The sequence below is a fragment of the Protopterus annectens genome, chromosome 2.part0, assembly GCF_019279795.1.
Source record: "Protopterus annectens isolate FY-2018-M chromosome 2.part0, PAN1.0, whole genome shotgun sequence".
In the NCBI taxonomy this organism is placed as follows: Eukaryota; Metazoa; Chordata; order Ceratodontiformes; family Protopteridae; genus Protopterus; species Protopterus annectens.
Window position 1 is genome coordinate 39,533,876 of NC_056728.1, and position 21,736 is coordinate 39,555,611.

General features: G+C 39.1%; 1 protein-coding gene across 3 annotated transcripts in view; it reads left to right on the forward strand.

The window, feature by feature from the left end:
* COL6A3 (collagen type VI alpha 3 chain) overlaps positions 1-21,736 on the forward strand; it is a 739,239-nt gene that overhangs the window by 699,393 nt on the left and 18,110 nt on the right. For all 3 annotated transcript variants that reach the window (XM_044060522.1, XM_044060523.1, XM_044060525.1), the window contains one exon: positions 19,483-19,572. In XM_044060522.1, coding sequence (XP_043916457.1) covers positions 19,483-19,572 — 90 coding nt within the window. The remainder of the gene's footprint in view (positions 1-19,482; positions 19,573-21,736) is intronic.

Below are 21,736 nucleotides of genomic sequence, written 5' to 3' on the forward strand. Positions count from 1 at the left end.
ATTTCCAGTAATAAGGACTTTACTCAGTGTATTGGCAGAACTTTGAGAGGGAAAGGTATGGACGGCATTAAGATATATTAAAAAGGGATCTGTGTTTAACAGAAATTAGGAAAATACAGATTTACACAGAAAGATAAGGAGACTTCTGGCATTTTCTGAAGTCTACTAATGCTCTTTATAAGGCAAGGAAAAAAAGAAAAAGAGTTGCAGAATTTAAACAGAAGCTGAGAAAGAAATGTTGGATGACAGGGAAACATAACAAAGAGCCAAGGGATATTCCATTAAGACCAGGTCCACCTGCTCATTTCCAGTATATGGAGAAGCAGGCATGTAATCATGACTGTTAACCAAATTCTTTTTAAATGAAATAGTATGGTGGTTTGGGTTTGAAGTGGAAAATAAGAAGTAGCTGACTGAGAAGGATACCAGGAATGGGAGTGTTGAAATATAGGCAGGGGAGCCTGTTGTATTATACAGTGCCCAGAGCCTGGGGAATAAAATAAGTCTGCTGTACTGCATGCTGTTGAAAGGCACTGACACTACATTTACAAGAGAACAACAAAGACACATATGCAAGACAGGTTGAGATTAGGTATTTATAGAAGTGAAAACTTAATCAAGTAAAAAGGTTACTGTTTTCCTTAGTAATGTAGTGGAATGGCATACATGGGTACATAGGTTCATGGCAGAAGAAGTACAGAATGTAGGAGAGCATGAACGGATAAATGAAATGTTGTAGAAGGAGTTGTGAGGATCTTCTGTTGGTTCTCCATGGTATACAGGACATAGGATGCAGAAATGAAGAAAGTTTAAATGCTTACAATTAGAATTACAACATGGATGGACTTCAAGTCTTCTCATGATAATTCCTGGAATGGTGGGCAGAGACAGATTTTTGTTAGAAGATGAGACATTCTGCATGTGGTTGCTATCGCTAGTGCAGGCATTCTGACTGGGAGTGGGTTGGCAGGTACAAATAAAGATTTCTATATGACTTTAAGAGTGTGCACTTTAATATAATGTGCAAGGACTTGAAGAAGAGCATAGACACCTGAAAGGCCCATCTCAATTGTTAAGGAACTATAAAGATTAATAATTTGGGAAATATAGAAAAGTATGACAAATGTCAGAAGATGATATAGTAAGTAAAAATGACTGGTTTTGCTTTGGGAGAAAGTAAGAAGAGCTACTTAAAGAAAGAGGAGTGACTTATTAGTGGTTAATGCATGATAAGCAGATGGACAGAATATGATATTCAGAAAAATGCAGCTGATGTTATCGGGGTTTAAAGACACAGTTGGCTAGTAAGGTTATCAGATGATCGTAAGAGGTTATTAAACTAAGTTTCAATAAGGTAGCAAGAGGTATGCTGAAGCCAGGGAGTGAGCAGAGGCTCAATATCTGTGTAAGAAAAATATTGAGAAGGTACCAATATGAGATTAAAACGAGCAGAAATGGATATAGTTACCATATACCTAACCAGACATATCAAACAGCTAGAAAAGCTCTAAATGTTCCTGATGAAAAAGATTATTGACCTAAAGACCCTTAACTACCAAGCCACATGAGAACCCTTACCCTTATACTTTGTCTCTAAAAGACACCTGCCTGAAGATCTATGCCCGTCATTCCGTGACATCAAAGATCCTGCTCTAAAGAATGTCTTTTACCTTTACAAGACAAAGCAGCTGAACAAACATGTGAACCAAAGTTTTGAACCTCCGCCAACATACAAATAAAATGCACTGGAGATATATGTTTACTACATAACAGTTGCCTCCATCTCTGGAATAACGTACCCTTGCATGTTAAGAACAGTGACACACTTGCCTTCTTCATCACTAACCTTGACAACTGGAGGGTTAACCACAAGTTTATATCCAGCCTGACTTGCTTTTCCTTCTTGGAATAAGGGGTACATGTTCTTCCTTCTCACTGCTGCAGTAGCCTATGGGTAGTGTCCAGCCAAGGGCACATCACCTGGTCAGCTTACAAAACTCTTAACTCCCTTAACTCTCCCTCTCACTCCCCTGACTGATGATTGTCTGCATTCTTTTGGGAAGGAAGTATATGAGCAACCAAAATGAGGTAAATCTTCAGTATTTTCCAGCTGTCTCAAGGAGAAACATCTGTCTGCCTCCAGAGGAACAGCAGTCACTCAAAAGCTTTTTGCCTATCAGATAAACCCCCTTTTGGGGGACCCTTTCCTCTCATACTTATTTTATTGAATATTTGTAGTATTATTTTTGATTAAGCTTAAAAAACAGCTATTTGTGGTATTCTACCTTAAGAATACTGACTTCTGTCAGATATTGTATATGCTCCTGCTCTGTTTAAAAAAAAAGAAACAAAAACTTAATTGCAGGGCAGGTAATCAAATTGTTTCTGTATGTAAGTCAGATGTTGCAACTTTGAGTGTTTTCCAGTCAGTCTGTTATGGGTCCTGTCTGCCCTCTCACATTTCTAGCGCAGGTAGTGCTTGAGAGCACTATCTGTTTTAAAAGGATGAGGATTCTGACAGAGACAAGGGTGAGTCTCCTCAGGAATCCAAGGTTTGAAACTCTGACACTTCAGCTAGTAAACAAAATTAATCTTAGACATTTTTTTCCTTTGCAGATACTCTTGCTAGATTCATAGGTTCATACTAGGCTATCTGCCCTGGGGCATTTATAAGCCTAGCCTGATTGTGTTTGGCTTACGCCACCCCTTGATTTGAGTATACTGTGTCCTTTTTAAAGTTTAGTTTACTGTGCCTCTGTCTAATAGTGACATGGAAGTAATCCCCGGGACAAACCTACGATCCCCCATCCACTCGTCAAGATTCTTCTTGAAGAGAGTCAGTGAGGTGCTCTGCCTAACATGAATTGGAATTCTATTCCAGAGCGAAGGGAGCCTCTGGGTTATGAATCTGTCCCTCCAGCATGTTCTATTTATTTCTGTGCTGAGGTTCAAGTCCCTCGAGCATGTGGCGCTAAGGGATTTAGATTTACTGAGGTGGAGCATGTCCATTAATTCTGGGTTGGACATAGCTTTATATGTCAGGCATAGATCATCTCGAAGTAGGCGGTATGCAACTGAGTAGAGCTGGAGTTTTTTTTAACCGAGCAGCATATAGCATCTGTTTGAGTCCCTTGATCCTCCTGGTGAGGTACATTTGGGGTCTTTCTAATTGCTGCAAGTGTTGGGTAAGGTACATCCCAAAGGGGGCATTGTATTCTATGATGGGCCTGATGAGGGATGAATAAAGGGGCACGATTGCCTCTCTTGATCTAGATGTGAAACCCTTTCATGATGAGGTGGGCTATGTAGAAGGTCTTTCTAACCACTTTGGCAACGTGGTTGTCAAAGGAGAGATTGCTATCAACTTGGGTCCCCAGATCCCTAATTACTTTCTCTGTACTTAATGGGTTACCACCTATGTGGTAATTTGTGGGCACATTGTTTTTGCCAAAGGGTATGACTATACACTTTTTGGCATTTAGCTTTAGACCATGGCTCTGGCACCAGTTATCCGTCTCTGCGAGACCTTTTTGAAGGATGTTTGTCAGCTGGAGAGTCAATTATGGTGCCCAGTTTGCAGTCATCTGCGAACTTGGTGAGCCATAGTCCTCCCACGTTGGCCTGTACCTCAGAAAAGTATATACCAAACAAGAGAGGTCCCAGGACAGAACCTTGTGGGATGCCACTTGTGACCGGTTTCGAGTCTGACATGGCTGCAGCAACTCTGACTCTGTGGGTTCTGTCCTTGAGCCAGTTTGTGACCCATCTTGTGACATAGGAGTTTATTTTTAGGCTGGATAGCTTATCTATGATGCCTGAGTGGGGTATTGTGTCAAATGCCTTTTCGAGGACCAGATAGGCTGTGTGGACTACCTTCCCTTCATCTATGGCCTTGGTGACTGTTTCGAAGAAGTCGACCAGGTTCAAAAGGCAGGATCTGCCCTTGATGAAGCCAAATTGGGTAGGATCTAGTGTCTGTAGGTCCCCAATGTCTTTGTTTATGAGTTCCATGATGATCCTCTCCATAGCCTTGCAGACTAGGCTAGTCAGGCTTATGGGGCGATAGTTTCCAGGGTCCGCAGAGGTGCCACCTTTGTGGAGTGGTACCACTGTTGCTGTACTCCATTCTTTGGGCACATATCCTGTAGTGAGGCTGAGATTGTACAGCAGTTTTACTTGAGGGATTAGTTCTTCTTGGAGTTCATGTAGGACACAACCCGGGATGCCATCTGGTCCCATGGAAGCAGTGTTTTATGCTTTGGAGAGGGCGGCCTTCACCTGAGCATCAGAGATGTTTGGGAGGCTGCACTCTGCCGGGATAGATACTTGCTCTTTTGGGGGGAGGGGGTGGAGAAGTTTACACTGAACCTGTCTGCCAGGATATTGGCGATGTCTGTGGGTTCAGCGTATTTTTTGTCGTTTAGAATCAACTCAGAACAAGTCTGGTAGTTGCATCCCGGGTTCCTAACATAACTGAAAAAAGCCTTATGATTGTCTTTAGTGTCCTGTGCAATTTTTCTCTCGAAGCTGGCCTTGGAGGATTTTGAGGGATCGTAATGTTTTGCTAGTACTGATCAGAGATGCCTTCCCTTTTAGGGATTTTGCTCTATCATGTAGTAGCTTCCTCCTTCTGTTGTACAGTTTATTTATGGCTGGGGTCCACCAGACTGGATGCCTGCCTTTGGATGATTGGGTCTTGATTTTGTTTGGGATAGCATGATCCATGCATTCCTGGAGATGTCCGTAGTATGCGTTTATATAGGATTCTGCAGTTTAGGCCATAGTTTCCACTGGCCCTGGGGCCTTGAAGGATTCCACTTCGGTTTTGAGAAGTGTGAAGTTCAAAGTTTTTCATTGTGGTTTTCTGGGCTGGGGGTGGGGTCGGGATGTGGATATCCAGTGAAATTAATTTATGCTCTGATCTTACCAATGAGGGATATACTTCTGGTATGGAGCATAGAGTCCCCATGTTGGTAATGATCAGGTCTAGTATGTTTTCCCTTCTTGTGGGAGTGGTGACTAGTTGTTCCAAAGCATTTGAGTTTATAAATTCCAGGAACCTTTGGGCTAAGGTGCTGGGGCTTGAGTAATGCTCCCAGTCTAAGTTTGGGTAGTTGAAGTCACCCAATATAATGGTGTTTGGAGAGATCTTCATGTTCTCCAATGTTTTCTGGAAAGCCGAGTGGGATTCCTGACTTTGAGAGGGTGGTCTGTAGGATGCTATAAACTGAAAAGCAGTCTTGCCCACTGTCAGTTGTGCATGGATGGTCTCCGATACTTCGTGCAATGCCACTAACCTGGAGGTGTGGATATCCTTGATAAATATGGAAACTCCCTCTCCTTTTGTGGTTTGGTCCGGATTTTGGGGCCGAAAAGCATGATATGAGGTATAACCTGTTAGTGCTGGGGTGCTCTCTGGAGCTTTGAACCAGGTTTCTGTCACTGCACAGATATCGATGTTCTCCATACTGAGGAGAGCTTCGAGTGCATGCATCTTGGGGTTAAGACTTCTGGCATTTAGCAGCATTACTCTTAGTTTCTTGTTCCTTGTGCTGTCTATGGAGGTGGGTTTGACTTTTGAGCCTTGCCTAAAAAAGGCACTATGGGGGTGGCAAGAGCCTTTGCCAATATCCGAAAGCCCTGGGGTAACAGGTGCAAGCTGTCCCTAGCGAAGCAACATGACTTGTTGAGCATGTCATCCCAGGCTGACAAGACACTGGATCCCCTTTGAATGACACCAAAATTTTAGCCAATTGTTAAAATCAGTCATTTTGTCTTTATACTGTGGCATCATTCTAGGTGAGGGTAAGATGCTGCTCAAGGTCAGGGTCATACCGGCCTGGGCTACATGATCAGAGAGCTCCTCTATGTCTCTTTTCATGTAGTCGAGGGAGGTACGTCTCAGGTCATTCACGCCAGCATGTACAATGACAGAGTCATATTTGTATTTGCTTTGGAGTGACCTGAGTGCTTGCGTTATGTGGCGGATCCTAGTGCCCGACAAGCAGCTCACTGTGACCTTCTCTTTATTCAGCCTGGTGAGCGGGACGTCAGTGTGTCTGACAATAGAGTCACCTATTACAAGAGTATCAGGTGTGTTATTCAGCTTTAAGGGCTGTGACTGCTTGGCACACTTACTTTGTGTGCTATGTGTTGTATGTGTTTTGTTTTGGGGTAGCATTTGCTTGGATGTCTGCTTTGGAGGTCTCTGTTGCTTAGGTAGATTTTTATTTAGAGCCTCCGAGTATGTTTTTGTGTTTTTATGTGTTTGGTTCGCTGTTGTGGTGGGACTATGTGATACTGGAATTGTGTTGTGTGAGGTTACCTTCTCCTCCTGACTGGTTACACCAGTTTTGAGATGAGAGAGCTCAGCCTCCAGTTTGGCTATATGGTTGCATCTCTCACATATATTTGAACCTGTTTGGAGGAGGAGAGGGTTGTCCATGTACATGAGACAGTTGTAACATTGCCTCAAAATTCCCAGATTCACCAGCTGGACTGGAGAGGAAACCATTGACTGACCTTTGGACATGCTAGAGTAATATAGGGAACTGAATTAAAACGGACCAGTAGGGGACAAGGTAATCATAGAGAGTATAAGAGTAAGTAGTGCTTATGGTTTATTAGTGCTAACTTGTAAGATTACTTATTTGGACCAGTGAGGGGCCTTAGAATGAGAATATGGTGTTTAAATTGAGAGCTAGAGCAGTTCTAAGGGAAAAAGTGAAGAGCAGACTTTGTGGAGCCAGGAATAGTTTAAACCCAATTAGGCGGCGCTGTCCGATGTTGCGCTATGCGCAAAACTGCACAAAAGAGGGTTTTAAGAGAGGGAGATCAAGGAGTTTGGAATTGACCCAAAATGGCCAATAAAACTACAGTTTCAAGGCAGTAACCACTCCCACAGGGGCAGGCTGCTCAATGTTTATCACTGCCACTGATGAACTCAGAGACTTCTCTTTAGCCCAAGCAAACAATGGCCTCCAAGAAACTTACAAACAGTTCAGAACAGCAAATCTGTAACTGAACTTTTTTAAATCTCAGAAAAGTGGGGGAAAAAGCAAGATTTTTTTGTTTTTTTGTTTTTTTTTAAGGAAAGCAGAGGTTCACAAGTATCAACAAGTTAGAACAGTGCAGTAAATGACCCCACACTTGAGTGCTAGGCCAGAGACAGATAAAATGCAAGTTTTGAGAAAAAAAAACGATTTTAAAACTAAGTGCAGGCAGGAAATTCAGTAATCAGCTCTAGGTTGTGTTCTAAATACAGTTACCAACACAGAAATCAAGTTTAACAAGCCAGAAAATGCTGAAAAGTTGGCGGCAATGCAGAAAAACTTAACAAATAATCTGAAGCAAAATACTTGAAACCTCAAAAGTGGCTCCTTTCTTCTCTCAGCATTTTCTCCTCTTGGTGGGTGCTTCAACAGCCAACAAGTCCGAAAAGATGCCAAAACCATGAGGCAATCGGGTTTTAAGAGAGGGAGATCAAGGAGTTTGGAATTGACCCAAAATGGCCAATAAAATTCAGGGATGTTTTTGCTTGGAAGGAAAGAGGGACTCCCCCAGTGCCTGGTCAGACTTTATGATCTATTAGATGACGAGGTTCCTAATTATGCGCCTATTCCTCCCATTTTGCCAGCTCTTGAATATACTTTTAAAGCTGCCTGCAAGGCACCTGACTCACTGGCTGCAGTTACAAAGAAGATAATAAGCAGTATAGGGTTGCTCCCATTCCTCTCAATTGCTAGGATTTTTGCAGAATGTCCAGATTTTTGCCTCATATTTTTTGGTCTGTTCCTCATAACATTTATGATTTTTGCAGATTAAAGTCACTAAATAATGGCAGACATATCAGTTTTAGACTCCATATCCTTAAGAAAGTATATGCCAATGCAAAACATATTACTGTAGCAACTTTCTAAGTTTATAAGAGCAATATTTAAAATTTGTTCTTGATTTTTTTCCTTTGTTCCCCCATTGTTCTTGGCTATGTTCAAAGGTATGGGACTCTCTCCAGATTAAAAATGTCTTTATTTTCAACTTAACTCTCTTTGAGCTGGCCTCTTAGACTAACTTACAGTTCCTTACTTAGAAAACTATTTTACTTGTTCCTCTGACATCTGCAAGGTGAGTATCTGAGTTGCAAGCTCTCGTGATGGGTCCAGGGACGTCGGGAGGCATACGCAATGTACTGATTTCAGTACAACTTTTTTTAGAAGGGGGTAGCTTTTTTGGCAAAAAAAAATACGTACGTATTTTAAAGAGTGTTGGCTCCTTTAAGGAGCATACCAGCCAGTCGGAAGTGAGCTCTCATCATGTCCAGCTGGCTGGCTGCGAGCGCGAAACAATCACTGAGATGGAACTTGGAAGGCAAGCAAATGGATTATTGGAAGGCAAGCGGAAAATTGAAAATCAGCGTAAGTAAAAAAATTAAAACTGTGTTTGTGTATGGTTAGTTATTTCCCCTTAAAAAGTATTTGGTCGTGTTTGCTGTCTTGAGAAATTTTCACTAGTGAAATTAGTGAGTTGAACTTCGGAATTAAACAGATTAGAGAAAGGGATTATGCGTACTCTATCTGTTTAGTTGGTGGTTCGGGTGCAGTGGTTTATTACCGAGTTTGATCCCTGTTCGGTATGCTGTCTCACACACATGTATGTTCGGTATGTCGACCATTGATGCAGTGAAGCGTAATATCCAGGTTCTGCAGCAGCACGCAGATGAGGCCGAGGACTGGGTGGAACGGCTGCAGTGGGAGGCAGAGGCCGAGAAGAGAGCTCGTGGGCAGGCTGAATCTGAGGTGGCATCTCTGAATCGTCACATACAGTTGGTAGAGGTTTTAGATACTAGACATCACATCTAGGTTTGCTGCCCCTAGTATTTCAACACTGCTACTTTCAGTCATGGTACTGTCTACAGACTCCCATACCTTGATTGCTTTCATTGCAGTTGCCCTTTCCCAGACCAGTAATACTGGTGTTAACACTGTACATTTTCCTTTCACTTCATGGTTTGTGGTTTAGGAACATGGGTCCACTAGTAGCTTGCCTACTCTTGCCTGTATTTGTCATAAGTGTACATTCCCCAGTATTGGTGACTGCAGTCCCTACCACTGTGGCAAATGTAGTCCAAAAGGATGCTTTCTGTTCACCCTATTATGAATATCTTTTGAACAGGTCATTCTGATACCTATATTGGGAATGTTTGAGAGATTCTGCAGTTAGATGCAGTGCTGGAAGCAGGATGGTATAAACTGGGCTCCTACTTGTGGTTACATCTTATGGGGGTAGTATTAAATGTGACAGTTGGAAATGTTATGGTATTGCTAGCTTATTGAATATGGCTTAACTGCCAGATTTGGGCGGCACCTTATGGATGCATTGCCCTCTAGCCAAATTTCATTGCTGTAGCTGTTTTGGGGGAAAGTGTTGAGCGTGACTTAAACACAGTATACCAGGTGGCTTGGATAAAAGTAGCCCTGTTGTCCCAGGAACACATGCTCTTTGAGTACACTCAGCCATGCCAGTATAAGGCATGGAAATTTTGTGATCTGCTACATGCTGGAAATCTGTCCCCCCACAGAAGGCAGTTTGCATGACTCTTACTTTAGAACTATGAACTTTTTTGATACAATTACTGTTTTGAATGGAAGTTGGGTAAACACTGAAAAAAGTTAGATCGCCCTAGAGTTAACTGTCTGCTTGCACCTGTCTTGTACCATTTCATGGGGTGGCGAAAGCCACATCACTATGGCTAGGCTTACAAATGCCCCAGGGCAGATAGCCTAGTACTAAACTTTGAAACTATGAAACTAAGGGTGAGCAAGAAACAATCAGGCATTCACATTTGCATAGTTTGGCAAGCAAATGGATTATCGGAAACAATCGGGCATTCGCAAATGAATTATCGACAGGCGAAGGCAATCAACAATTGAAGTAAATGCATTACAACAGGCAAGGGGCAGGGCATTCAGTTCACAAATGGAAGACAAGTGTGTGTAGGCAAGGGGCATGCAGTTCACAAATGGGAGGAAGGCAGACAAGTGTGTGTAGGCAAGGGGCATGCAGTTCACAAATGGAAGGTGTGTGTGTCTGAAAATGCCCCCACATAATACACCTGCTGGGTGTAGGTGTTCAGGCTCAAACCCTGTACCTTTGCTTCAGGGTAAGAACAGCCTAAAGTCCCTAACCATCACTATATCTGAACATTGTTCAGATTTGCTTTTCTAATGGTTGTGAGCTATGGTGAGAACTGAAGTTGTATTTCTCGCATTATTGTTTTTGATGTTTGTCCAGGTTTTTTGTGCTAAGGTGTGAAGTGAGAACTGAATTTGTATTCCCTCATTATTGGCTTTGTTTGTCCAGGTTTTTTGTGTTAAGAGGTTGAGAGCTATCTAAATGATAGCCATTAAGTTTGTCTTCCTGTTTTTCAAGCTGCTGATTTAGCATAGTGGTATATTGCACTGACTATAGTGTATATGGTTCTGGGTTCAAGACATACCTGGTGATAAACACCGCATTTTATTCTAGCAACTTTTCAAAATTATACAAGCAATGTTTAAAATGTGTCCCTGTTTTTTGGGCTTTTGCCCCCCCCCCCAATAAATGTTGGCTTTTTCCAGATTTCTTGTGCTGCAAAGTTCAGAGATACAGCTGAGTGTCAACATTTTACAAGGAGCTGAGAGTTGCAGGGGAACTTAAGTTTAGTGCTGCTGATGCAGAGTTTGCTCGTTCTGTTAATAGCACAACAGGTAGTGTACTTGCTTTTGATGCAGAAGGCTGTGGGTTCTTCTCCCACAGTAGGTAGATGTATTGCTGAAACTGTACTGTGTTGTAAAGGGGGGTGGATGCTGTAGCCTGTTTTGGCGAAGGTATCTAGTAGTAACTATGAACCTGTTATCAGTTTACCATCCATTCCCTATTGCAGTGTATCATTGTTTTAATGCAACATAGGCAATTTATTCCTCAAGGGCAACAGGCACATTATTTGTAGATGAAACCATGAAATATAAAGTTGTTTGCTAGCAGCAGCCTCTTCATTAGTTACAGATTTCTCTAATGTGGAATTATGTAGATGGCTTTTTTTACTAGTTCAGAGATTCTGCATATTTACTGCTACTGGTGGACTGTAGAAGTTTGAGTAGACATTTTATGATGGAAGGTGTATCAAAGAGCATGTGTATGTTTCATGTGCAAGGGGCCTATGATTTGAAAACAGCCCAAAGTTAATCTTTATCTGCCACAGGCAAAATGTATTTTCTTTGAATGTGGGTTTCAATGCTGTTTCAATGAATGTGAGTTTCAAGGGCAGAGAAGTTTTAATGCTAAGTCTAGTTTTATTGTGAGACTGCATTGCTTTGTTTAGCAGATATTTATTGGTGTTCATGCTGTAAAATGCAAAATAAAACTTTTTCTGGCAAATCATTTAGGAATGAAGTCACTAAATAATGACCGACATTAAGTTTCAGACGTCATAATCTTCAGAAAATGCATGCTAAAGCAAAACCTGATATTCTAGCAACTGTCTTAAGTTTATACAAGGTCAATTTTTGTACTGTTTGTATGTTCCCCAATATATTTGGCCTTGTCCAGATTTCCTGCATTAAGAGGTTGAGAGGTATCTCTGCAAAATAGCAATTTTGGAAGAAAACATGGAGGGTTTACTTTACTTTTATAAATAACTGTAATGATCCGAGTTATACATTACTTTTATTTCAGAAATGCGTGTAGATTCTCTAATTTTGTCAGCTGCTCTAAGTTAACTGTGCTCATATTAAAATGGTGTCCCTCCTTTGACAGGTTCCCAGCTGTATTGTCTGGCAATTTTATATTTTGCATCACATTTTGGTCCGTTTTTCATAAAATTGCAGTTTTCTGGCAAATTAGTGGCAAATTGTTAAAGACTGAAGTTAGAAAATAATGCAGACATTTCAGTTTCAGATTTCATACCTTTCAGAAAATTCGTACTGATGCAAGACCTACTACTATTCTATTATCTTTCTAAGTTTATAAGAGCAATATTTAAAAAAAATGTCCTTATTTTTGGGCCTTTGCCTCAGTTTTATTTATGAGTTTGTTGCTGTAAGAGGTTGAGAGGTTTTGTGTGCGTGTGTGTGTGTGTGTGTGTGTGTGTGTGTGGTAGGTAGCATACCTCTCAACTGTCCACATTTTGCAGAATGTCCAGATTTTTGCCCCATATTTTTTGAATGTTCCTCATAAATTTTGTGATTTTCTAGAAAATCATTGAAGGCTGAAGTTGCTAAGTAATGACAGACATTTGAGCTTCAGACTTCATGTCCTTTAGAAAAATTCATACTACCACAAATCCTGTTATTCTAGCAACTTTCTAAGTTCACGAGAACATTATTTAATATCTGTCCCTGTTTATTTTAGGCTTTGTCCATATTTCTTGCACTAAGAGGTAGGTAGGGGTGTGTGTGTGAATGAAACATCCTAGTTAGTGGTAGCAGGTGGTTAGTAATTTACTCAAGCTCAAAACCTGTACCTTAGTTACAGAAAACAAAAGCATAAAGTCTCTACCCCAACTACCATGCTGCATTTTTCAAAGAACTGACATTTCAGGTTAATTTTCAATTCAAGGAACCGAGTTTGAGTGAATTTATATTATATTACTGAAGAGGCATTACAGCAAATGCCTCTTCATCGACACTAAAAGAACGAACCGTGAATTACGAGAATGGCCGTAGCTTGGCTGGGGAGGGGGGGGTAGCAGTTTGAGAGCTGTCAGTACAAGTTTGAAAATCCTAGCTACACCCCTGGATGGGTCAACCCTGTTTGATTTTCCACAGAGATAGTTCATATTATGTACTAATCTTTAGTTTATTCTGAGTTTATCTTGAATCAAGCCATCGATTTCCCAGTTTTTTTTTCCCCAGAACTAAGAAACAAGGAAAAACAGATTCTACATACATTGGATGTGCACATTCTGCTCAGGTACTTCGTTGATAGATCCAAGTCCTTTAGGAAGGCTAGCCAGCTGTTTGTTTCCTGTGCTGGGACTAAGAAAGACCAACCCTTTGTCTAAATAGACTTTATCCAGATGGGTGTTCTCTGCTCTTGTTTTCTGCTATTCCTACCATGGTATAAGTATTCCAGGTAAGGTTATGGTACATTCTACCAGTCTCTTATTCTCTTCAATGGTATACTGGAAGGGATAAACTCTAGAAGTATTGTAGAGACAGTAACTTTGTCCTCTGTTCATACCTTCACAAAGCACTACAGACTGGATTCCTTCTCTAGGTCCAGTACAAGCTTTGCTAGGACCATTCTCCATGGGCTCCTGGTTCCTTATACTTACCCTCCCATGTGGGATAAACTATGGAAATATGTCCATAGGCTACTACAGCAGTGAAAATGAAGAACTTTAGTACACTTGTGTACTTACCCATAACAGTAGATATCTGAATAGTTTCACTGCTGCAGCCACCGCACCCACTCACCCACCATCCCCCATTGTTGATAGCTGAGGTGGGAGACAACCTCCTTTATTTATTTATTTTTTACAGTTGTTGTTGTTATTCCATCCATCCACAACCCCTTTTTTCCATTTTTGCAAATGGGTTCAGAGTGTCACTTCAAAAGTGACAACCACCTAGAACCAAGCTTCACACTAACCAGTGGCTAATCCAGTCACTGTTGCTGTTCCATACTACTCATGCATGTGCATTCACACCTACAGCCAATTTAGTGTCCTGTCCACCTGCTGCATGTCTTTGGAGTGGGGGAGGAAACCGGAGCACTCACAGAAAACCCACATGAACACAGGGAGGACATGCAGACTCCACACAGAAGACACCACTGCTGAGAATCGAACTGGAGACCTCCTTGCTGTGAGGCAACAACTCCATCTGGCACACCAATCTGCCTCCATTATAGGTGTTATTGTTTGGAGGATATTTATGGGGATCATTGATTGCTGGTTGTTGGCTCTGGATGAATCTTCCTTCCTTACTTGGGGCAGTCAAATCATGAGGATTTACCTCATTCTGGTTACTGATTCACTTCCCTCCAAAAAGGGTATAGCCTATCAGTAGCCAGAGTAAGTAACTATTGGAGGGGAGTAAGAGCTTTAGCAAGTTAGCCAGGTGCTCAGTCCTTGGCAGGATACTACCCATAGGCCACTTCATCAGTGAAGAAATGTGACCATCTACTGTTATAGGTAAGTAGGACTTAACACAACTGTACTGTCTTGATGGTGATATTTGGCAAGGCATACATGGCCTTCAGACTTACTTGTCTTGACGTTCTGATGCTTCCTTTCTAGCTAAAGACCACTGAAATAGCTTTCTGTAAGCTCACTCTTTCAAACTAGAACACTCTACTCAATATTATTTGGAGACTTGATAGTACTGATAGTTCAAGGCAAAAAAGTAAGGAATATTTTAAAAAGACAACAAAGACAGTTGTTTCAGAGACACTGGCTAGCCATAATGTTGCTTACATAATTATCCATGGTGGACTCAGCATGAGTCTATGCAGTAGTGTCAGATAGAGTGAAAGTTTAGCCTTCTATACCAACTCTGTGGTATATACCTTTATACTCTTGGCAGTATTTCTGTTATCACCAATGTAATTACTTGTTACTAGCTACTATAATATAACTATGTTCAACCTAAGTTTAGTGGTTAGTGTTGCCACTTCACAGCAAGAGGTTCTCCGGTTTGATCCTCAGCTGGGGTGCCTTCTGTGTGGAGTCTGCATGTCCTCCCTGTGGTCACGTGGGTTTCCTCCGGGTGCTCCGGTTTCCTCCCACATCCCAAAGACATGCTGTAGGTGGATTGGACACTCTAAATTGGCCATAGGTATGCGTGTGTGTGCCTTCTGTGGAAGGTTGGTGCCGGGCTGGCATCTTGACACCATAAAAAACTCTACTGCCAATTATGAGCAGACAGGTGATCCGCTGTGGTGACCCCTAACTGGGAAAATCCAAAAGAAGAAGAAGAAGTTCAGCCTAAGTTTAGTATTCCTAACTTAGATTAGTATGTAGTCACAGAAAGCTGGTGTAGTATGTGTAGGTATAGTTATTATACTTATTTATTATGTCAGTGATATATATCTATTTCATTAAGCATTGTATTACTTTCTTGTGCTTATCTACTTGAATCTGTTCTATAACTTCAAAACCTAGAATACGTTGTTTTACTAGACTGCAACTCATTACTGCTCAAGTAGGGATTGAATTCATATTTCAAACAAGACTTTTTAAGTGATTATGCATAAAGACTATAGATGTGTAATTCTAATCTCAACTTCAAATGTGTAATGTAAACTCTGTCTATATGAGCTGTTGAGATTTTTGCTTTCTAACTGTTGTCATGTCTGGCCCAGGTTGTGGTGGAAAAATGTCCTTGGACCAGCCCACCTATCTAGTTAACAAACGTAAAATACTAATAAAATAAAATAAATCCATATGACCCTATGAAATGGAGCAGTATTAAGGGGATAGGTGGAAATCAAATCAGGCTATTGAGGACTGATAAAACTTTGCTGTCTGATCAGTAGATGTTCTTCAAATTTAACAGTTCTATCTGAGATAATCAGATGATTCTTAGCAAAGGGCTGTGATGTATCCTTGGACTTGGCTGGGCACAGAGGTTTGGGCAGTGTTTTCATTGTACAAGTTGGGAGGAGAATCCAAGAAGCAGTTTTGCATTTATAACTTAGTCATCTTCACTTGTTATAATGACAAGGAGATGGCAGGTATTAATGTGTAATAGGTAGAAGCACCCTAGCCCTTCCTTACTCATGTGTACTAATCCTAACGCTAACTCTTCTTGCCCCTAACCACAGCACTACACATTGCCATATGAAAAAAAACTGCCCATAGCAGTATCATTGTTCAGACAAATTATGTCTGGTGTTAACATTTTTTTAAACTAAACTATTGGAAAAGGAGAGTATTTGTTGTTCTTTTTCAAATTGATGAGCGTCAATATTTATAGTGCTTGATAAAGGTAAACGTCAGCCTGCAGAAGTTGATGCAGCAATTGTCGATATTTCTCTGTTTCATTCTGAAGAAGTCCATGTAATCGGGATGCAAGTGCTTAATATTAGAGTGTGCTTTTTACTACCAGTGTTCTTGGTGTTATTTTAGGTTGGTTTATAGATTTCTGCATGTTGACTTATTTATGTATATGCTGTCACTATGTTGGTAACAATGGATTTAAGTCACGGTGCATTAATCTGTGCTGTAGTTGACTTAATTTAGTCAACTGCACTGTAGTAATAGTGGCATACCTTTGGTTGCAGTTGTGCAACCATGGAGTTAGTACATGTAAGTAATGGGGTGTAGGTGGAAATGTTTCCCATGTTGAGGGTGATAACATAGCCCACTATGTAACTCATTGCATCTGTGTGTCATGCTGTAGTCATAAGGATTCATTGTGAAAAGTCTATGCTGTACAGTAGCATTGTTATAGCTGTTAATTACAGCATTTTATGTGATCTTAGTGGTAGTGTTTAAGTAATTTTACAATGATTGCAGGTACAGTGCTTTTCAGTATTGATTGAGTGCACTGGCAATGCACTGTAGTCAACAAAGTGAGTATTACCACTTCAGGTGATTGCTGAAGATGTATGTAGTCTCTCTCACACACACACACACACACACACACACACATATATATATATATATATATATATATATATATATATATATATATATATATATATGGCCTGCTACACACAAATGGAGAGAAGATCCAAAATAAATACAAGGTCTCCTGTTGTTGGTTTATTACTTGTTTGGTTTGGTGGCTTGCCATCTTACTTGTTTTTATATATATATATACATATAAAGCCATTAACAAATACAAACATAACATTTTGTGCAACTTATTCATATTTTTGCCAAAGTAAATGTGTATGATAACTTATATGAATGTACTAACATAAGATATAAACATAAGCATATCAAGTGTGCCATTATATTCTGTCTTCATTTATGTATATATTGCTGTATACCCAAGTCACAGCTGAAAAGGGTCGATCTGGGCTAATCCAGCTACCTAGTCAACAAACAAATGATAGATAAATAAAGGTATAGATTATTATTTATTTATTTATTTATTTAAATGCTTGCTTGATTGTTTTGTTGACTGGGATAGTCCGAATGGGCAAGAAAACATCCTTGTCAGTGGAAGCCCAAGGAGAAAAGCTCCAAATCGTGAGAACAAAAATAAATACAGTAATGATATAATACATAGAATTCTATGGAAGTGCTACAATAACAATAGAGACATCATACAATAATGGTCTAACACATAGGGTTCTAATGAAAATTACTTTAAGAATACAAGCAACATAGAATGATGGTCTAATTTGTAGCATTCTAAGGATTCATGATATTAGTATAAAGATCTTTGAATGTGATATTCAGTTTTTTCAAGATTAAAATTGACACACCATGGAAGAAAAGGAGATAGAATAGGGGAGATATGAGAAAATTGTGAGAAAGTAATGAGGTAGTGAGGAGAGATGAGAAGGAAAAGTAGTAATTCAGGGAAATCTGTGGAAAAAGGAGGACTTTTTTTTTTGAGAAATGGACTTGAGATATTACAATTGTATATGCGACTTGTGGTGTGTGCTTAAGGTGTCTATAAGCCAGATGTCTTATAGACATGGTAGTGTCTTGAAGGTCCCATATTATCCTGGTGAGCATCTAACTTTGCTGTGTGGTTTACAAGTTTGTAAATAAGGTTGATGCTGATAGGAAACTGTGGGAAGGAGGTAGGACTGGGCATTGGTTCTCCTTGTTTCATCATTTAGGTATGGGTTTGAATGGTAAAAAAGTCCCATTTCGTGTGGGTTTTTTTTGATGACTTACTGTATGCGTTGATCAAATTTTAGATTTTTGTCTGTAGTTACACCTAGTAGTTTTGTGTGGGTTACCTTCAATATGGTAGTTTTATTGGCTGATGTAATATTGAAAGAGTAAGGGCAGAGAATTGTTTAGTATGAATAATATTAATTTGCTTTCCTTAGAGGTTAAGAGCATGCTTACTTCAGTTAGACAAGAATTCAACAGAGGAAAAGGATTCCTAGTTAATTGTATGAAGTTTTGTAAGACTTGTTACAGTGCAGAGTAGGGTGGATTCATTGGCTTGTTGCATTACTGTTGCTTATTTAGTAGCTGCGTGGAGATTTTTTATAAATATATTAAATAGAAAGGTTATAAGAATTGAGCCTTGGGAAACACTTACAGGAACTAGAAGAAAAGCAGAGAAGGTATGTTGCCATTTTATGGCCTGTTATCTGCTGCCAAGGTAGTTATTGAACCAAGAAAGTATAGTTTTGGAGAGGATTAACTCTTTGGCAAGAGATAAAACTGTTTGGATGAAGTGGTTGTACTGGGAGGCAATGTTGTTCTTAATAGTATTATTATTGTTATTATTGTTATTATTATTATTATTATTATTAGTTGACGGTGTTGATGTAGTGTTGGTGGGGTTGTTTAACCAGGCTGGAGATGAGTTTTTACTGATGTCCAGAAGAGCTTTGAGTTATGTTGGTGTTTTTCCTGGACCTTAGTATATAATTTTTGTTTGTTTTAATATGGAATTTCATATGGTTTCAGAGATGTCTGATCCATTCAGCTATTAACAAAGACAAACCTCATGGATGAATCTGTCATCTGAAGCTATTTTGTAATACCTCCTATTTTGATATGTAGGCACTGTGACTGATGTACTGTGTGTTTTTGGTGCTACTAAATTCCATGCACTGAACCAGATTCTGTAAACAACAAATGCTTGAATAGATACACACCTCGCTATAAATGGATATACCAGTTCTGGATTATCTATGGAATGATAGACAACATTGTATGACCCTTGTAAATGAAGAGAAGACACATGACTAAATGCAGTGCTGTGCTATCCTATGACCCTATGAAACTCACAAAGCAGATTCTTTACTATAGGAAACTAATTGCTTATTTAAAATTAATAGTGAAAGAGAACTATGTTGTAACAGCTTTGCAAAAGGTACATTTTATTAGTAAGAGCAACTGATCCAACTATAGATAAAATGTTCTTGTTCTATAATAACTTTAAACTTATTTCAGTTACCTGACAAGTTACAATGATATATAACTTGGCATACATCTTCCTGTATGGTTTATTCCAGTGGCACAGAGCTAAACATCTAGAATAAATCCTGTCCACTGACATTGCATTTCTTTTTTAGTGTAACTGTATAGGTGTCCATCATTAGTAAAGGATGAATAAATCATAACTTGTTTTGTTTAGGCTGTTTCTACAACATGGTCTTTTCTGGAACATACTGTGCTAAATTAGGCAGAATGATGATTCATGAATTAAATATAGGAATGTTTTCTTAATTGCTAGAAACTCTGTGGTGCCAATCTTTGCAAAAATGGTTTTTACTATATTTTCCTGGCAACAATGTAGTGTAGCTGCTTATCAGAGTTTTCATGCTCAGTTGATTCATTCTCCTATTTCTTTGTAGAGAGTTCACCACCGGTGAAGACACATCCAAACTCAACAGTTCTTGAAGGATTTGCTGCTGATGCAGCATTATCAACAAACTCGGATAAAGGTTAGCGGTACTTCCATTAAGTAAAATGTTAGAATGAGAGACGGATATGCACTAATTGTTGATACTGTTACATTTACCAGACTGAAGTTCCTTTAATGCATTGCAGTACAAATCAAATATTTAAGTACATGCTCAAGGAATGATATCAGCAAAATGTTTACTTAAATGATCATATTTTAAATTTTTTTTCACCAGTATTTATGCATGGCCATTTTTGACTCACTTTCTGTGCAGCTAGTTAATTCTGACTTTTTTAGCTTTCCATCTACTTAGTCTGTTTAAGCATCCTTTTAGACAAGCGTTCATTATGGGACCAAACTAGGACTGTCCTTCTTTATATGTGCTGATCTCATATGGGTAGAAGATAATATGTCATCAGGTGTTCAGTGCCGAAATCAAACAAAATTTCTCTTGCACGTAGTAAGAGCTGTCTTTTTTCTTTCATGCTGTGCTGAAAAACCTACGATATAAAGCTCATTTGGAAGTGTTAAACTCACCAGACCTTCATCCTTATGCCTTGCACTTTATGGCCTTGACTTATTAGTGACTGTAAGTGTGGTATACTGTACTAGGATTAGGCTAACTTTTAAACTCAAATCTGTCCCATAACATTAGATACAGTGGTACTGCTTTACAAAATGTTATGGAATCTCAGTCATTTTCCACTAACCATTGGCTTTAATTTCATATAATTTTTGCAGACTTTCCATAACATCCTGTAATTTTTTTAAGACAAACTTACTGAGTTCTCAAAATCTCATCAAAAGGTAGCAGTCATACTGAACAGCAATGAAAGTTTTATTTCATTTCATTGATAATTATTATACAATAAAATTTCACTGTTAATGTCAGATCACCATCTTTCCACTGTACCTTCATTATCAGGTTTACCCACATTCATTGTCATTTTGTTCTGGTATTTCTTTCTTCAAAGGTGTGGTCCACTTAAATTTTACTTTGTGGTATACAAAAGTATTATGCACTGGTTGCTGCTATGGCAATAACTTTTCTGTATCCTTATTTTATGCCAACTATTCTGTAAAACATATTTTTTCTGTAATCACTCTTGAAACTTTGCCTTTCTGCAAAAAATCACACTGATAATTAACTTTTTTATCATGCCAAATCGCTTATATCTTCAAGATATCACTGGGCAAGTTAAATAAATTGACTATGCAAAAGTCGTTCTGCATGAAGTACTTCAGTATATCATTACCATTTGGCATTCATGTGTTAAGCAAAATTCTTGTGCTTTCCCAGTTATCAGCTTCAAATTTTTTGTCTGAAATATTCATTCATTTATTCATTCATTAATTCCTTAATACCTGTTTTGTCCTATTTAAGGTCATGGGGGAGCCACAGCCCATATAATTTGTGCAAAAATCACTTAATTTAACTTGCATTCCAGTTTAATTCCTTCTTAAATGGCCTTCATTCATTATCTGTACAGTTCTGTCAAAAACAACTTCAGTTTTTGCACCTGGAAATGGTTTAAATGCCATCTACTGTGGCATTTTTATTTAATTTAATTTTATTCCCATGCTCACCAGTACTTCTCATTTTAACTTTGAAAATATGCTTTACATATGAATTGGACTTGTCACGAATTTGTTAAGTTTTTGCTAGTTAAAACACTGTATATAATACAACGGTATGGATAAATATATAAAATCAGAACAAGAAGAGGTTCACCTAATTTGTGAATGTTACAAAAATCTCATCGAAACAGGTGTTTGAGCATATATGCATATACACAGTAGCTTCAGTATGACACACAGTACAGTAAATTACAGTCTACGGGGAACAATTGGTAAATCTGGATCAGATTTTAGATCAGTAACCCTTAATATGTTATGGGTATCAGAAGTAGTTATAACAAAGGAAAATCTACCTTCGTTTTCATAGAGAAATTATAGTATCACTGCATTAGAATGAAAGAACAGAATAAAACAGACACAAATTATGAATATTGGAGTAGCAGTGGAATGTTATATTCAGAACTGGGCAAAAATGTAAACTTTTCAACATATTTTCAAGACAACTTTCATTATTTTAATATTTTACAATCTTCTGTTATTTCTATTTTCTTATTGGAAATTTTGGTATGCCCAGCACATCTCACTTGCTAACTTCATTACTCTTTACTGCTTAAGCTTTTGATTGT